The sequence below is a fragment of the Danio rerio genome, chromosome 15 (assembly GCF_052040795.2).
Source record: "Danio rerio strain M-AB ecotype USA chromosome 15, GRCz13ab, whole genome shotgun sequence".
Lineage (NCBI taxonomy): Eukaryota > Metazoa > Chordata > Actinopteri > Cypriniformes > Danionidae > Danio > Danio rerio.
The window spans coordinates 42,010,001-42,029,913 of record NC_141035.1 but is presented as its reverse complement, the minus strand read 5'-3'; the positions used below and the strand labels follow the sequence as shown (position 1 = coordinate 42,029,913).

The 19,913-nt window shown below is 35.8% G+C and overlaps 1 protein-coding gene across 10 annotated transcripts in view; it reads right to left on the bottom strand.

Moving 5' to 3' along the window:
• The window catches only part of robo2 (roundabout, axon guidance receptor, homolog 2 (Drosophila)), an 848,620-nt gene that overhangs the window by 26,925 nt on the left and 801,782 nt on the right, over window positions 1-19,913 (bottom strand). For 6 of the 10 annotated variants that reach the window (XM_087283262.1, XM_087283263.1, XM_087283265.1 and 3 more), the window contains 3 exon segments: window positions 13,607-13,728; window positions 9,920-10,195; window positions 6,218-6,343 (listed from right to left, as the gene is read on the bottom strand). In XM_087283262.1, coding sequence (XP_087139388.1) covers window positions 6,218-6,343; window positions 9,920-10,195; window positions 13,607-13,728 — 524 coding nt within the window. 10 annotated transcript variants of the gene reach the window in all.

Here is a 19,913-nt window from a genome sequence, read left to right as displayed (position 1 = left end):
AATTGTGCCTGCCGCCTCAAAACGTTCCGATTCAGGCAACCCTGTGGCTTCAAACATCATGTTGTTATTTAATATAATGCCAGGAGTTTGACAGGGCTATACATTAAATCCAAAAAACCCTTTAGAAAAGCCACACTGAATCGCATTTAGGGGCTATAAAAAGACCATCTTCCCTGATTCTTAACAGAATATTCCACCAAAAAATGAGTTGTTGCTAACCCATATTACTTTTTTCTTCTGTGAAGAAATTCGACAGGTCAGTGAGTTGACTGAGGCTTCCAAAATCCACTCACCGGCCACTTTATTAGGCACACCTGTCCATCTGTTCGTTAGCAAATTTCTAATCAGCCGATCACAGCTCAATGCATTCAGGCATGTAGACATGGTCAAGACGATCGAGCAGTCGGACAGGTGTACCTAATAAAGTGGCCGCCGGATGATGTATAACACTATTATTTTTTTGAGTGCACTATTCCTTTAAGAAACAAGAACAAGGGTGTTTGTGAGCATGACAATAAAAGGACGAGCACCGTAGCTATGCACAGTTCAGAGCAGATTTGTCATACAGAGTCTGACGTTTATGATACTCTTGGCGTTCGCCCTATTAGAGAGCGTTCTCATCGCCGGAAACTTCTCGCTGACGCTGCGCTATTGTTCCGGGAGAGCGAGACGCATTAGGAGACTTGCGGAGGGATGGAAGTGTCAAACCAAGATGAATAAAGCAAGCTAGTAATAAAAAAATAACAACAGGCCAGAGGCAGAAGTGGCTGGAGTGGGGGGAAGTAATTGGGTTTCCTAATCGTTCCTCTGGGTGACGTGCGGCATCAGCCAATAAATGGCGAGATGGCGTGATCACTCAATCACTCGCTCACTTTCTTTCTCCCTCTGTTTGTCGAGTAGAGGGCATCAATAATGTAAACGAGTCTCCGCTGAGGAGTCGGGCAGCTCCTGAAATTACCAACGGAAGAAGAAAAAAATGGGAGGAAAATGGAGAAGAAGGGTGGCTTGGGGCGCCAGTGACTCGACTGACAATCTGATTTCTGAAGTAAGCCAGATCACACTAAACTTGGCTGTGCTACAGAACTTTTACCGCATTAACACATCAGAGTTTGCTCAACTCGGATCTGTTCTGTCTTGTACAACAAATTACAATCTAATTGTAAGGTATGGTGCAAAACAGGGGGAGTAATAGCAGTATTTGACAATAATTTGCTTTTAATGGGACAGGGTTAAAAAAAAACTTTATGGACTTTCTATTGCAGGAAATGCATGTGTTCCTGATTATAAGGAAATCGAGAAAGGTTGTGGATCAAAATAAATGCATCAATATTTATTGTTCAAGATTACATCATAATTGTAGGTTCAATGATATGCGTACTGACATTACAGAGTGTTACAGACTATGGGCTCTATTTTAACGAACTAGGTGCAAAGTCTGATGCGCAGGGCGCAAAAGCATTAAGGGCGTATTTGGATCCACTTTTGCGATTTTAATGACAGAAAAATACGCTCTGCACTGTGGTTTATGGTCTAACAGGGTTGAGCTTATCCTCTTAATGAATTATAGGTGTGTTATAGATGGTGGACTTTTTAAGTTTAAAAACTGAACGCTTTACTAGTGAGAAACCAGTAAAACAAACCATCTGCAGCGCAAGGATAAAGAATGAGCCTTCTCCAATCGACCTTTCCTTTCACTTTCTCTCTTTCATGGATAATGAAATGTGTTGTACGCACAGACATCGATTAGCCTACATAATTAATGTTGTTTGTTAAAGATTTGTTTCAAAACTATTTCCAAATTCAGATCTAATTCCCAGCAAATGAATAAATGAACAATAATAATGAAGTGTGGTCAAGTGTGGAGTTATATCCAAATACACATGCTATGCTTCATACGGCCCAAAACCTGACAGGTGGACAAATCTTAGCTTGTTTTTAATAAATCAAGTATAAATATGCATTTATTAAATAATACTGCTTATAATAATAACATTATACCAAGGCAAATTGTCATGAAAACCTTTTAAAAAGCCCCCCGGGATGAAGGTAGAGGCTTTTATATTTATGTAGAAAGTAACATTTTTAAAAAATATTTAATCCTTTAATTTATTTTCATTCATAATTTTAACTGGGGATTTTTTTTTTACAGTGCCGCCCCCAGCAAGATGCCACCCCGGGGCGATTGCTCATATCGCCCATCCCTAAATCCACCACTGACAGCAGCAGAAGATCACAGCGAGTGCCACTCCCGTCAGCTAAAAACAGGAAACTTAGGCTACAATTCGCACAAGCTCACTAAAATTGGACAATATGACAATTATAAAAACGTTGCCTGCTCTGACGAGTCTCGATTTCTACTGCGACATTCAGATGGTCAGAATTTGGCATCAACAACATGGAAACATGTCAATATGGACCAAAATCTCAGAGGAATATTTTAAGTTGAATCTATGTCACTAAGGATTGAGGCAGTTCTGAAGGCAAAAGAGGGTCCAATGCGGTATTCTGTTTGTAGAGTGGTCAGTAAATGTATATATATGTTTTCAAAATGACTAATAATTGTTTCCTAAAGCACCATATAAGAATTAATTTCTTGGGAAAATTGTGAATAATAATGCAAACAAATTAGCTTTGCATCACAGGAACAATGGGTATTTTAAAATATATTAAACATCTGAAAATATAATAATATTTCACAATATTATCGTTTTTACTTGGTTTTGACATTTAAACAATATAGAGTAATTTCCAAAAAGCATGAGCTTTATCATTTATCTGAATGATTGATAATGAAAAGACAACAATTTCACATTAAGCTAGTTAGAAAGCTCAAATCCAGTATCACATGTTATTAATACAACCTTAACACACTACCCGGAGGTCAAACGATATGGCACTGATTTGATTTGGTCAAATCTTTGAAACCACCCTCGCCTGAAGAGGTTGAGATGTTTGACCTAAATCTACCCTTGGCGTCCTAATTGTGGTCCATGAAAACACTTGAGCCAGATGCTTGGAGAGTTTCCCATCTAAACGTCTGAGGCTGAGGCTGGATTACTGCACAGTTAAAGCACTGGCATGAAACTTGATTAGAGAGGAGAAAAAGAGAGCCACGCGGACAGCGAGACGAGAGGACGGGGGCCGTCTCTGCGTCCTATAAATGACATTGTAATTTTCAGTACATGAATTTTATTGTAGCTTGTAATCATTAAGGAGAGGAATCGGCTCAAATCAAGCTGCTCAAGTACGCGTATGTGTGCACTTCTGAGGGGTTTCTTTTAGACCATTAACCAGTGACGAAACAAACCAGTGCTCTGATCGCAAAACATGATGAGATTGTGAACGCAAGGTTAATGGCAATGTCAGAAGATGCTTTGTTGGAATTAAAGCATGTGCAATAGGTCAAATGTTGGGAGGAGTTAAAGATTGAGTGGATTCATTTATTTATATGGTTACACTTTACAATAAGGTTCAATTAGTTAAGTTTATTTATAAACTAATTTCAAGACAATCACATGCTTATGATTGTTCACGGCTGGTCCCGCGTTATCCAATTTATGATTCACCAATCAGACGATTCCTAAGCCACTATAAATACCCTAAGTTCTATATGACAGCCATCTTCGCTTTGAAGAATCCCCCTTTCAACCCTACTCCTCCTCCTTTACTACATGGGTGGCACAGTTGCCCAGTGGTTAGCACTGTTGCTTCACAGCAAGAACGTCACTGGTTGTAATCCTTACCAAGCCAGCTGACATATCTATGCTGAGTTTACACATTCTTCCAGTGTTCATGGGTTCCCAAGTTTCCTCCCACCGTCCAAAAACATGCAACTTAAGTTAACTGACTAATCCAAATCAGCACCTGTGACATGCACCTAGTAAGTAGTTATCTCTTAAGAGCAATCACTATCTGTTCATTAGCTACTACAGCAGGGGAGTTCTCGAGATCTACCTGAACTCAAACTCCCCTCTCGCCTTGCAAACAGGAGGGAGCCCCGGGCTCGAGGATCTTATGAGCTCAGGGCTCTCTCCCGGGACAGCATGCCAAACAAGCTTTATAATCAATCATCAGCTAAGTGTGAACTCTTGAATGATAGTTAATTTATTGAGTTACATGAAGTAAGGATGAACTAATATACAGTTGAAGTCAGAATTATTAGATCTCATTATTGCTTTTACAATTTTTCCCAAATGATGTTTAACAGAGCAAGGAATTTTTCACAGTAATTTCTACAATATATATTTTTCTACAGGAAAAGGTCTTATTGGTTTTAATTTGGCTAGAATGAAAGCAGTTTTAGATTATTTTGTTCTGATTTGTTTATTCTGAAACAAACAAGACTTTCTCCATCATTTGGGAAATGTTTGAATAAAAGATCATAGTGAGGTTAATAGTTTTGACTTCAACTGTATATACACCACGCCTCCAAAAATTCTAAGCAAAATTAATTCTGTATTTTTTAAAATACCTCCAGCTTTATCTATATTTTGTAATTAGATGGCAAATAGATGAAATTATATGATGTGTATATGTTTTTTCTCCTCAACTGATTTATATCACTTTGTTAAGATAACTCAAAAATTTGCAGAATACTTGCATTTTATTACTTGCAAACTAAATAAGCTAACAGAAATAAAGCAACGTTTACATGTCGGAGTCACTGGTTGCCAGACTTCTGTGCAATCTGTCGGACAGTGCAATAGGTGCATGGTGTGTCTTCTTGACTCAGTACCAAGTCTTCGACAGTGGTGTTTTTTTCAACAGTATGGGCAGGTCGTGGACGACCACTCCCCGCCACATGACATACTGATCCAGTGCGATTCATTTTTGCTAACAAGTAATCCAATCCACCTTTTGTCAAGATTTTAGACAAAAATTAACAAAGAATCCATGAAGCACTGTAGCCTTTCAGTTTTTGTAAACAAATTAAACTCTTATTTTCATTTGAAAACACCATTTTTATTTAAGCCTTACACTGCTAAAAATAAAAATTCGTCATTATTACGTCATTGCTAAGGAAAGTAAATAAAAGGACTATTTTAATGCTCAGATTGCGCTGTTATTCCTGTACTAATTTTTTTCATTTCATATACCTGTAATATGATAGGCAGTCTTATTTTTGCATGATATAATATTGCTTGTTTTTATTTGAGACTTTGTGTATATAAATATTTATACAACAGTTCGGTCTGGTTCTCGAATCTTATTGGCTGCAATATTCCCGTGATAACAGCTTTCGTACAGCCTCCTTACCCTTCCGTATTACTCCGCCCACATAGAGTGACAGCAAATGGAAATTTACTACATCATGTACTTTTGAGGCTTTTTTAGGCAAGAATATAGTTGTTTAGATTGCAACTATGCAGTTAATTTACAAGGATAGTACCTATTTTAAATATTTATCATCTCAGAGATTCATACTGAGATCTTACTGATGTCATACTGAGCAGAGCAAAGACGGTTGATGTTCCGTGTTTGCTTTGCTTTGGCTTTTTCGAGGTTAATAATTGTGATCTCCCGATTGCAACAGAGAAATAGTGGGAAATGTCTCTAGACTGATGGCATTTCATGCTGTTCAGCCTTATAGTCTTAAAATGTGAGCAAAATCACCTGTTTTGTCATCACTTTAGACATTACGCTAGAGAATCATTCAAATACTAGCTCTAAAATGACGTTGGTGAATTAGTAACAGTTTCTGCTATTTTGACGTCAGCTGCAGATGTGAATGAATGGCGGAAGAAAGTAGTTTCTCATACAAAAGGGTTTTTAGACTTTCTGTGTTTGATTTTCTCTTTTATACACATGATTGTGTCATCGAACTGTTGTTTAAACGCAATATCACACTCATAGCAGTGCAATATGGCTGTATATCGTCACTGGTGGGACACTAACGCACGCCTCCCACCAGTGGCAATATATAGAAATATCGCACTGCTGCGAGTGATATTGCTCATATAACATATAGACATTGTTTAGTTTTTTTCTGCTGTTAAAATGAAGTTTTGGTCTTTTCAGGTCCTTAAAAAACATAAATTGTCTTTTTTCACAAAAACATCACATCCATTCAAATTAACCGTCATCATACAAACCACATTACTGAGCATGTGTATATAGCAGGAGGTGACAGTGAGTTAGTGGAGGTGAAGGGGAGAAAGGGAAAGACTGAAGGAGAGATGCGGGTGAGCTGCTGACCCTGGACCAGTCCAATACCAACCTGACAGACTGTTGCTCCGATCTGAGCTGTTGTGGGAGCTGGTGGTGCTGAAATCCTGCGATTGGTTGTGTGGCATTCTATTAGACAGTCCGTCAGCCAATCGGTAGTCAGGAATGAAAAGGAGTGCTATAGTGGAGGCGAAGGGCAAAAAAGTGGCATCAGGTGTAGGGCAAGATGGCACAAGCGCATGCAAGGACGTGCAGTTAGAGCAACAAGCAGAGCACAACTCCTGCTTTAAATTCAGTTTATGTTTTTTTTTTAATTTGGACATTTCTCGCTTTATTCTCAGACTAAGTGAGTTGACTATGTATGTATGTATAATGTATTCAACATTATATTATATTATATCTCTACATATATAATATAGATATATATTATATCTCTTTTTGGACAATTCCGGCAATGCTGCATGCATTTCAGAAGGAATCTCAGAATTTAAAATGATTAAATGCAATAATAATTAATGTAGTTTTTAAAATTACTTATAAAATATAAAATGTTATTTATATAAAACATTTATAATATAACATAATATATTAAATATAATAAATATAATATAATAAATATAATATAATATAATATAATATAATATAATATAATATAATATAATATAATATAATATAATATAATATAATATAATATAACAATATGATAATATAATATAAAATAACAATGTGATATAATAAAATAAAACAAAAAAATTAATCTTCAAAATGTTTTTATCATTATAAAATATTATTTATTTATTTATTCATTTATTCATTCATTCATTCATTCATTCATTCATTCATTCATTCATTCATTCATTCAGTCATTCATTCATTCATTCATTTATTTATTTATTTATATTAACATTCATTCATTTCAATTTTAAAATAAATAAGCAATATTATATATAGGGATGTCCAGATCCAATCATGTGATCAGAAATCTGGCCTGATCACGCGGTTTCAGACTTGGGATTGCCTGCCGGGTATTTAAAGTTGAGGTGCTATTTGTTTTCATATTAATTTTTTTTATTTATATTTACTGTTGCATTAAAGTCCAAAAGTGAAGAATTTATGTTATTTATTACTTGATTGTTTAAGCTACCTCACATAATTTCCCTGTTTGTTGACAGAGTTGTCAAATGTTAAAATAAGGTAAATTAAATAAAAAATAAGGAAAATCCTGTATGAGTTTCTTCACTCTTCTTTATTCTTTTTTAAATTTATATTATAGAAGTACAATCAATAAATACTTCTGCTGCTTGAACAATCTATTTATTTAAAATGAGTTGAAACACAGTTCTTAAGTTTTTTTTGTAACAACTTAATTGTTTTGTTCAATCAACTTATATTTGGAAAAACGTTTACGTTAACTTGATCGATTTGTGTTGGGATAACATGAAGGTATTGTGCTGAACCTAGCATTTTTTACAGTGTATCGGATTGGGTTTCGGTATTGGTTGATACTCAAATGCAAATGACTCGGACTCGAGGACAAAAAAAACAAAAAACAAAAACGGATCGGGACATCTCTAGTTGTAATATTCATATACATGACTTTTAATATCTTATTTTATATATATTTCCAATAAGATGATACAGAAATCCAGTTCACTAGTTTTTGTAACAGAGCCCTAATTGCTTTAGAATCTCCCAATTAGGCCAGTTTCTTGGGAAAGCCAGAGGTTAACAACATACATTAGTGCTAATTTTCCTGGAATTTATTCTATTATTTGGCAAGTTAACCGGTTCATGGAAACATCTATATGTATGATTTACAGCTATTTCACAGTTAGAGGTTTATTCAAGCCCAAAATGAAAGTGAAAACGTTTTTTTAATAGCATCAAGCAACGTCTACAATTGATCATTTTGTTCATTAATATGGATAGTAGCGCTTCCTTTGCATTACAAAAGCAGTGCGCATTTGTCTAAAAGCTTTTCAAAATAGAATAAATCTTGGATAATGATGTTACAATCTTTAGCCCCAAGACAAATACTTAAATAATAAATGTCGGAAACACATTCAAGGGTCATGGATTTGGTTACGGGCCAATGGCACACATTCGTATTGTTCCTGAATGTCAAAAAAAAAAAGCTACAGTAATACAATGTTGGTCAAATTATCACTGATACAAACCTCAGGCAAGATCCAGAAATAGAGCAATTGGCTTTGTTTCAAAAGATTTTGGACGCAAAAGAAAGAGCACACACACACACAAACATGAAGTAATCAGCACAGACATACACACACACACACACACGCACACACATGTTGCTATAGCCCAGTGGGGACTTTTATGGACATGATGTCTCAAGTAAACAAAGAAACCCAGGCTGATTCTGAAAACGTACCCTTACATACATTTCTGGAGAGCGGCAAATATGTCCCAGGAGCTACATGTTTTTGCAGTTTTTCTTTTCATGAATCCACCAGAAGCCGCTGTGTATGCTTTTTTATATCTCAAATTTCTCTCACGAGTGCCACTCTCACCTGTTGTTCTTGTGTAAATCCAGCAGAGGCTGCTATCGACTGACTTACTGACCCACCCTCCCCCGTCCCTAAACCCCACCAATAATATTTTCAAATGTACCTATTGACCAGCGCCCACCCACTTCCTTAAACTTAACCCGACACTTTAAAAAAAGCAATTTACCACGTTTTCAGATTTTACCACAATCTCACCCAGTTATTTACTTGTTTTTTTTTTGGCTTCTGTTTATTCTTATGCACTTTTTGGAACATTTTTTCACCCAACTTGAACCTTGTCGTCATGGTCAACTCTGTATCTTAGGTCCATCGACGTATGCGGTGAGCTACTAGACCAGGGGTGCTCAATCCTGTTCCTGGAGATCAAGCTTCCGATACAGTTTAGCTCCTACCCTGATCAAACCCACCTGAACCAATTAATTAGGACCTGAAATCCACTTGATAATTACAGACAGGTGTGTTTGATAAGGGTTACAACTGAAATCTGCAGGAAGGTAGATCTCCAGGAACAGGATTGGCCACCCCTGTACTAGACAAATTGGTAACAGTGGGAAAGTCGTCCATATAGAGGTAAGCCTTAAGCGGGTAAGTGCGAAAAGGAACAACGTCATACCATCCAGGAGTGTTTGTTTTAAGGATGATATGAAGCCATACGTACTTCTGGTTACATGATTCGCAATCTCCTGGAAAATTTATATAGGGCTGCGCTTTCAGAATCAGACAAACCAACCAACCAACTGATCAAACATGTACACATCACATTTACTATATAACTGCTAGTGTACTATGTTTATATATAATAACATTAACCATTAACTGTTAAAATCTATTAGTTACTAGTAAATTAGTTAAAATTATTAGTAACTAACCTTAACTTTTCTGAATTTAAATGTAATGCAATAATGAAAACCTTCTGTAAAGCTGAAACAATAATTATTAAATTAATAAATATTGAAAGCGTTATACAAATAAACTTGAATTAAATTCAATTGTATATAATTTAATAATTAGCAATTATATTAATTATAAGCTTTTTTTTACCCTCTGGTGAAACAAGTCCTTATGAGTCTGTGCATTCAGGTTTTAGTCCCCATTGGGATATAAAAACAAGTACACACACACACACACACACACACACACACACACACACACACACACACACACACACACACACACACACACACACACACACACACACAGACCCTGTGTTTTTCAGATTGACTCACTGTTATTGCAGGAGTTTTTGTCGGGCAGTGAGTAACCCAGGCTGGCCATCTCCTGCTTGGCCTGTAGGGAGGTCTTCCACTGGGCTTCAGGAAGATCCACTGCCAGCTCATGGATGCTGTTGGAGTGGAGGATCTGTGTGGTGGCATAGGGCGTGGCCTGGGAGGCTGGGCTTGGGCTACCGAATCCGCCTTTGGTGGTGAAGTCGATGCTGCTGTAAATGGCTCCATCCGAAAGCATGGTACCCGTCTTATCAGCCTGAGCACTGGGCATCACATCTGAAAGGCAGGAAAAGGTGGAATTTTGAGGGAAAGTTTTTGTGTAATTTGGTTTTGGTTTAGTGCAGGCAACGCTTCAAGCAATGCTCCCAAGCCAGTTTAAATTTCTCATTAGACGTTGAGGCAAAGGTTTCAAACAACCCAACAAAATTTGAAATAAGATAAATGGACTGGGGAGGGTTCAAGAAGACATAAAAAACACGTTTATCAAGGATTAATTTAAAATTACAAATTTTGGATTTAACATAGTGCAATCTATAATAATATTAATAATAATAATAATAATAATAAATAATAATAATAATAATAAACAACTATAATTTTATGATCCATATTATTATTATTATTATTATTATTAATAATAATAATAATAATAATAATAATAATAATAATAATAATAATAATAATAATAATAATAATAATAATAACTATAATATTATTATCCATAGTATTAATAATAATAATAATAATAATAATAACAACAAAAACAACAACAACAACAACAACAACAACAACAACAACAACAACAATAATATTATTATCCATATTATTATTATTATTATTATTATTATCATTAATAATAATAATTATAATAATTATAATAATAACAACAACAACAACAACTATAATAGTATTATCCATAGTATTAATAATAATAATAATAATAATAATAATAATAATAATAATAATAATAACAACAACAACAATAACTATAATATTGTTATTATTATTATTATTATTATTATTATTATTATTATTATTATTATTATTATTATTATTAATAATAATAATAATAATAATAATTATTATTATTAATATTATTATTATTTTATTTTTTATTATTATTATTATAGCTGTTTTTGTTGCTGTTATTTTTATAAGTAGGTCTAGTAGTATTAGTACACATTTACTAATTTGCATATTGATACACAAAAACATATTAAAGAAATCAACCAAACCATAATACTAATAATCTGTGAATATGAGTATGTAGATGTTTACTATGTGCTCTGAACGACAGCCATTTATTTTCTGCTCGTGTCTTTTCCCCTTTGACTCACTCCTGCTGTCTTCCTGTGGGCATTGTTTCTCTGCTTTTCTGCAGGAGGAGATGATGCTGTAACTCCATCCACATGTACGTGTGTGTGTGTGTGTGTGTGTGTGTGTGTGTGTGTGTGTGTGTACTGAGGGGAAAATGATATAGAGCAGCTGCATTTGTGGCTGTCCTTCACGACTCAGTGCTCGACCAGTGTCTTTCCCTCACCATCGGCTCTTCCTCTGTCTGACAGCGGGTCACAGCGCCAGCCATTAGTTTGAGCATGACAGCGGGACGCGGGTGGCGATATAAGTCTGTCTCTAGTGCATGATGAATAAATGTGTGCGTCCAAAAACACGGCCGAGGCAATATGCATACAGGTGTACATCTTACAGACAACAGCGGCACACCCTGAATGAGTGAATGGATCACTGTCTGAAAGTATGACAGAGGAAGAAGATGCTTACTACCAACTTCTAGACTAGAGAGAATTCGGTTTTAAAGGAACAGTTCAACCAAAACTACATGGTGGCGCAGTGGGTAATGCTGTCACCTCACAGCAAGAAGGTTGCATGTTCAAGCCCCGGCTGGGTTAGTTGGTATTTCTGTGTTTGCATGTTCTCCCCGTGTTTATGTGGCTTTCCTCCATTGCGTAAAACAAGTGCTGGATAAAAGAAGATGCTTTGAGGAATGTTGGAAAACTGTAAACATTGACTTCCATTGTATTTGCTTTACTATGGAAGTCAATGGTTTTCAGATTTCTTTAAGGTACCTTCTTTTGTGTTTAACAAAAGAATGAAACTCGTAAAGGTTTAAGTTGATTTGAGGATGAGTAAATGGTGAGTGAATTGTTATTTTTGGGTGAACTCTCCCTTTAACACTTTAAATGACACATTTTTACATGTTTAAAAGCTATAGTCCTAAAGGGATAGTTCACCCAAAAATGCTCAATTACTTCTCAAGTGGTTCCAAACCTTTATGAGTTTCTTTATTGAACACAAACAAAGATATTTTGAAGAATGCTGAAAACATGTAACCATTGACTTTCATAGTAAGGAAATAAAATACTTTTGAAGTCAATGGTAGAGGTTTGCAGCTTTCTTCAGAACATTTTTTTTTGTGTTCAATAGAAGACGGAAACCTAATAAGGTTTGTAAAAAAAGGTCAAAGGTAAGTAAATGATGACAGAATTTTCATTTTTGTATGAACTACCCCTTTAACACTTTAAATGAGACGTGAAAATCTGACATTTTGTATGTTTAAATGCTTTAATCTTTAGTTCACTCAAAAAAGAAAATGTACAAATGTACAATGTGCATTATTTACTCACCTTCAAGTAGTGCCAAACCTTTATGAGTTTCTGTATTCTGTTGAACACTAAAGAAGATATTTTGAGCAATGTTGGAATCTGTAACCATTGACTTCCTTAGTATTTTTTTTTTACTATGCAAGTCAATGGTTAAAGACTTTCATGCTTTCTTTTAAGTATCTTCTTTTGTGTTCAACAGAAGAATGAAACTCATGAAGGTTTGGAATGATTGAGGTTGAGTAAATAGCAAGTGAATTGTTATTTTTGGGTGAACTCTCCCTTTAACACTTTAAATGAGATGTTTTTACATGTTTAAATGCTATAATCCCAAAGGGATAGTTCACCCAAAAATTATAAATTACTCCTCAAGTGGTTCCAAACCTTTTTGTGTTTCTTTATTGAACACAAATTGTGATCTATTGACTATTGATCTTTATTGAACATAAAAGAAGATATTTTGAAGAATACTGAAAACCTGTAACCATTGACTTCCATGGCAGGAAAATCAAATACTATTGAAGTCAATGGTTACAGGTTTACAGCTTTCTCAAAATATTTTCTTTTGTGTTCAAAGGTAGAAAGAAACTCAAACAAGTTTAATGTTGACAAATGAGAAAATGCTCACAACATTTTTAGTTTTAGTGTACTATCACTTTAAGTGTATTAACTCCATCATAGCGACATACATTCAGAAACATCCTGGTTAATAGTCCGCTTTCAATATGTAAGACTTTAGTCCTGGTATTTTCTGACATTTTGTCTGTGTAATGTTCACTTGTTTTGTTGTTTCTGGAGTGTCAGAATGGCTTGTAAAGGCCCCACCCTATTCTAGAAAGCAGCAGCTCATTGACATTTAAAGGAACATGCTCACGCCCAAATAAGGGCATATTTGACAAGCTATAATAAGTTATGTGAGCTAAAACTTCACAGACACATGTTGGAATTATCGTCCAGTAAATTTATCTGTCCGCTTTAACCTAAAACATTTTACTCATCATTTTCATCCAGTAATTGTGTAATGAACTCCTCCTAGCCCTGGTGACAGTTTGTCTGATGATTGGTTTACCTCCACGGCCAAAGCTGAGGTCATTGGGTCCTCCAGATCCGCTGTTGACAGGCAGGCTGGGAGGCCAGGAGTCGGCGAGCCACGGGTAACCCGAATCACTGGCGTTCAGCAGACCAGGACGACTGCAGGAACACAAACCACACACACACACAAGTGAGACTTGATTCTGTCTGCTGAGTTGACACATTATTTTAGCAATGCATTTTCATCCATTTCCATCTCATTTGTGATTGCTGGATATGGATTTTAAAGATCAGTTTAAAGCAGGGTGACTGAGAGAGAGAGCAAATAATTCAATAATCGCAAACCGATCTGACCGAGAAGAAGAATATATTTGCAAATCAAGCATTAAGTGTGTATGCAACTTGACTATATCTGGAATGTGATATATGATCATTTCAGAAAGTACAAATTAAAAACTTTAATAATCTATAACTTTAAAAGATTTAGGCTTTTATAATAAACCTGTTTCCTTTTTCTTCCTTTCACAATGTAATATTTTGCAACAGCTTTGGAAAACGAATTAAACTGTTCATGAACTGAATGAACTAATAACAATAATAATTAAAAACATGACAGAGAAGCTGCTGAGAGTTCAGATGCAGATACAACACAGGTAACTTTCACTTGTTTTACACCTTTTTTCTTTCTTCTGTTGAACACAAAAGAAGATATTTAGAGGATTGTTTGAAATCTGTAACCATTAACTTCCTTAGTATTTGTTTTTCCTATGGAAGTCAGTGTTTTTTAGCTTTATTCAAAGTATCTTCAACAGACTAAAGGAGCTTATAAAGGTTTAGGATTTGAGGATGAGTAAATGGTGAGTGAATTTTCATTTTTGGGTGAACTATCCCTTTAACACTTTAAATCTGGTGTGTAAGTCTGGTGAAAATCTGACTTATTACTTGTTAAAACCATTTCCAGTACTAGGTTGCAGCTGGAATGGCATCTGCTGAAACATACGCTGGATGTTTGTGGTTTATTCTGCTGTGGCGACCCCTGATAATTAAAGAGACTAAGCCAAAGGAAAATTAATAAATGAACCCCCGGTTTCACAAACAAGGTTTAAGACTAGTCAAGATAACTTGCATGTTTGAGCTGTCTCAACTCAAAATAACTGGTGGAGAGATGTCTTAAAATATGTCAGTGTCATTTTTTTTTGTCTCCACGTGCACACTAGTAATATTTTTTCTAAGGCCATTTTTCTAAATGTGTCTTAAATAGCCTAATTTAACTAAGGCCTAGTCCTGGCTTAACCTAAGCCCTGTTTGTGAAACTGGGCCGAAATGTTATAATCTTAAACTCATAGTTCATCCCAAAATTACAAATTACTCACTATTTACTCACCCTTAAGCGGTTCCACATCTTTAAGAGCTTGTTTCTTCTGTTGAACACTAAAGAAGATACTTTAAAGAAAGCACCATTAACCTCCATAGTAGGAAAATCAGATACTATTGAAGCCAATGGTTACAGATTTTCATCTTTTTCAAAACATCATCTTTTGTGTTCAACAGAAGAAAGAAACTTGAACAAGTTTTTATAAAAAAGTAAAGGGTGAGTAAATGATGAACGAATTTTCAGTTTTGAAGTACTGTCCCTTTAAGTGTAATTTCAAGAGTTCGCCCTTAGCTGATGATTGATTATGAAGAGTGTTTGGTATTCTGTCCCCGGAGAGAGCCCTGAGCTCATGAGATCCTAGAGCCCAGGGTTTCCCCTCGTTGCAGGATGAGAAGGAAGTCAGAGTTCAGGTAGGTCTCAAGAACTCCCCCTGCTTGATAATGGTAGATGTAGATTATGAATGCTATAGAGTGTGCATACTGGATTCAATCCTTGTCTATGATGTCAATTTGGTTTTGTCGACTGTGGACTGTGGGAGGAAACCGGAGAGCCCAGGGAAAATCCATGCAAACACAGGGAGATCATTCAAACTCTGCACAAAAATGCCGACTTAGCCAGGTAAGATCTGAGCCAGTGACATTCTTGCTGTGAGGCAATGATGCTAACCATTAGGCCTCCGTGCTGCCCTGACAAGGAATTGGGGGAGTAGGGGTGGATGCGGGGAATTCTTCAAGACGAAGATGGCTAATGTAAGATACTCTGGTTATTTATAGTGAGTTAGAAATCGTCTGATTGGTGAATCAGTGTTAGTTAATGAGGACCAGCTGCTATCAATCATAAGCGCGTACTCCTCTCGAAATTAGTTTTTAAATAAACTTCACAAAATTTACTTCATAACAACGACTAATTTCCATTCAATTTTACTGACAATCACCACATATTTACAAACATTATTATCCTTTATCTGATGGAACTTCAAGAGATAGTGAAACATTTATATTTATGCAACAGCTCTATCTGGTTCTCGAATATGATTGGCTTATACAGTAGCTGCGTGATATTCTACAATAACAGCACTCATACAGCCTCCTCACCCTTCTATATTACTACAACCACATAGAGTGACAGCAGATCCATAAACTCAGTACAGTTTGACAAATGTTGCAGCTGTTGGGCAACATCATGTACTTTTGAGATTTTTTTTAGGCTTAATATAGTTGTTTAGATTGCAGCTATGCAGTTTATTTATATGGATAGAGCCTATTTTAAATATGTATAATTTCGAATATACAGCACAGCATCCAATAACCTGTCATACTGAGCAGAGCAAAGACGGTTGACGTTCTGCCACAAGATGGCGACATAGACCACATAATAAGCCCTTAGAGGTGAAAAACCCATTATAAAAGTGTGGTGATGAATTTATACCATAGTAATCTGGTAGTGTTTGTTTTGCTTTGGCTTTTTTGGGGTTATTTATTGTGATCTCCCAATTGCAATAGAGATTTCCTGGGAAATGTCTCTAGACTGATGGCATTTTATGTTGTTATACTCTTAAAATGTGGGCAAAATTACCTGTTTTGTCATCACTTTAGACATTATGCTAGAGAATCATTCAAATACTAGCCATATACAGCCATATTGTACTGCTACTCATGTGATATTGCTCATTTACATATACATACAAAAATATTTTCTTGCTCTTTAAAACATAACCTGGGAAATACTTGGGAAAAAAAAAAAATTATGGGGCTAATAATTTTATATTTGCCTGTATTGTCATAAATAAACAAATAAGCACATGAGCATCTATAGATTTTGCATCTATACTTGCTCTCACACACCAAACCCCTTTCTATAGATGCCGACACACACCCTCAATTACCAGATCATCCCTCACTATAATCCATCCTCTCAGCGCACCAAACGTCTGTCCATTACAACACACTCCTGCGCATCTGCAGATGCAGGTTTCATTTAACAGGTGTTGTGTGTGAATGTGAGAATGTGTGTGTGTGTGTGTGTTGTAAAGGCATCATTAAGACTTTAGACTGTCATGGGTGCCATTACCACCACTTTACTTTGAAATCGCCTCTTGGATGCTTGTTGCTATGGGCAACATATGCTGAGGAGAGCCTGTTTTTTTACCCTCATCCCTTCATTTGTGCTGCTAACGCCACACTCGCACTAAAAAATGGCTGTTTTCTTTCTCTTCTGATGGAAATAAAGAGCCATTGGTTGAGGAAGGCTAGGGATGTAACAATAGAGGGATGGAGAACGAGTGGAGAGGTGGATGAATGGAGCGCTCAAGGACTCCCTCGTTTTTTTGGCCCTTTCATCACTGTTAGAGGAGCAATTTGTGGTCATGGTCATGGAGACGGAGCAATGCTGGAGTGAACGGGAGATTGTGAGAGAGCACAAAGACATGAGCACAAACAGAAAAAAAGACTTCTTTTTTTCTGTTTTAAAGGCAAGTAAGTTCATTTGGCGCTTATTGTATGTTTTTAACAGTGTATGAAATGTGTGATCCAGAATCACAAAGCCAGCCTCATGTTGCACATGTCTGATTTTGTCAATAGCCAGATGTACATTGCATTTTAACATTATGGATTTTTTGTTTATGCCAAAAACCATTAGAATATTATGTAAAGATCATGTTCCACGAACCTATTAACCACACAAAAAAAAAAAACATATAAACTTAATTTTAATTTAAAGTTTAATGTGTATTGCTAACATTTAAACAATTTTAAAAGAGATTTACACAGTATTTGGATTTTATTGAACCCTCAGATTCCAGATTTTAAAATAGTTTCAATTATTTTTCTATAAAAACATTCATCAATGAAAAGCTGATTTATTAAGATTGAATTCAGATGATAAATAAATAAATCTAAATTAGAAAAAAAACAAACAATTATGATTAGATGATTATACAGCTTATTTAGATGGTGTAAATCTACTTAAACAGCTTATTCATTTGATGTAAAAATTAGAAAAAAAAACCCCTGACACTTATGAGAAGTGACTGTCTGCATAAGTGATACAAAAATGTAAACATTGGCATTTCTAATAAAAAAAGAGGTATAGTCTTCATTAATCTGGATCGACAATTTTTAAATATATTTTATAAATACAATTTTTTATAATTTAAGGAAATACATGAATGAATGAATGAATGAATGAATGAATGAATGAATGAATGAATGAATGAATGAATGAAAAAGAAAGAATGAATGAAGAACAAAGAAAGAAAGAATGAAAGAAAGAAAGAAAGAAGGAAGGAAAATTAAGGATTAAAGGCTAATCAAATAATTAATAAATAATAGCAAGGAAGAAAAAAGAAAGTAAGAAAGAAAGAAAGGAAGGAAGCTAGAAAGGAATGTGGGAGGGAGGGAGGGAGGGAAGAAAGGAGTAAAGAAAGGAAGGATGACGAAAGAAAGAAAGAAAGAAAGAAAAAAAGAAAGAAAGAAGGAAAGAAAGAAAGAAAAAAGAAAGAAAGAAAGAAAGAAGGAAAGAAGGGAGGGAAGGGAGGGAGAGAGGACGGAAAGAAATAAAGGATGAAAGTAAGAGAGGATGAAGAAAAAAGAAAGAAAGAAACAAAGAAAGAAAAAAGAATGAAGGGATGAAAGAAAGAAAGAAAGAAAGAAAGAAAGAAGGAAAGAAAGGGAGGGAGGGGGAAGAAAGGAAAAAAGGAAAAAAGGAAGGAAGAAGAAAGACAAAAAGATAAAAGTAAGAAAAGAAGAAAAGAGGAAATGAAAGAAGGGAGAAAGGAAGGGAGGGAATGAAGGAAGAAAGGAAGGAAAGAAGGAATAAAGAAAGAAAAAAAGGAAGAAAAAAATAAGAAACAAATGATGGAAGGAGTGGAAAAAAAGCAAGAAAGAAACAAAGAAAAAGAAAGAAAGAAAGAAAGAAAGAAAGAAGGGAGGGAGGGTGGAAGAATAAAGGAAAGAAAGAAGGAAGAAGAAAGACAAAAGGATAAAAGTAAGAAAGAAAGAAGGAAGAAGGGAGGGAGGGAACAAAGAAAGGAAGGAAAGAAGGAATAAAGAAAGAAAAAGGAAGGAAGGAAAAGAAGAAGGAAAGGAGGGAGGAACGGAAGAAAGAAAAAAAGTAAGAGAGAAAGAAAGAAAAAAGGAAAGAAATATCTAAAAAAAGAAAAGGGTAGAGAAAGCATGTGCTTTATTTGTGACAGTGGTCGGTTTTATAGTGTTGAATCTGCTATTGCTGCAGTCACGGACACTCAGGCGTGCTGTATAGATGTGCTGCTCTTTGTCTCACAGTGCAGGTATGTGTGTATGTTTGTCTCCCTCGTTGAAGCCTGAGGCGATACAGCGGTAATGACGGAGCATCAGCCGCCGCTCTCGGAGCCACAGGTTTTAATAAGGAGCTGCAGAGCCGAATGGAGGGTCCGGGACCGAGGCGATGGGGGTCCTGACAGACTAACAGCTCCTGATGTGGCAGCTGAATGCCAAAAAACAGGCCCTCAGGGGGACGAGTCAGTCAAACGGACACGCTCACTTCTTTATAGGGTAATGCATGGAGGAGCCGTCAAACCCTCCCCCTCGCCACCACACAAATGCTCCATACAACCTGTTTACACTTAGGTCCTCTTGCTCTTTTGTGTTGCTCGGCATTCAGGTGAACATTAGGAGTTTTCTGGCTCTCAGTCGAATTCTCAAGAGATTCTTCTGCTTCAGCTTTAAAAAATATTCTTTCTTTCTTTCTATCTATCTATCTATCTATCTATCTATCTATCTATCTATCTATCTATCTATCTATCTATCTATCTATCTATCTATCTATCTATCTATCTATCTATCCATCCATCCATCCATCCATCCATCCATCCATCCATCCATCCATCCATCCATCCATCCATCCATCCATCCATCCATCCAAAGATATAGATATATCCAGAGATCTATCATCTAACAATCATTTATTCGTCTGTCTGTCTGTCTGTCTGTCT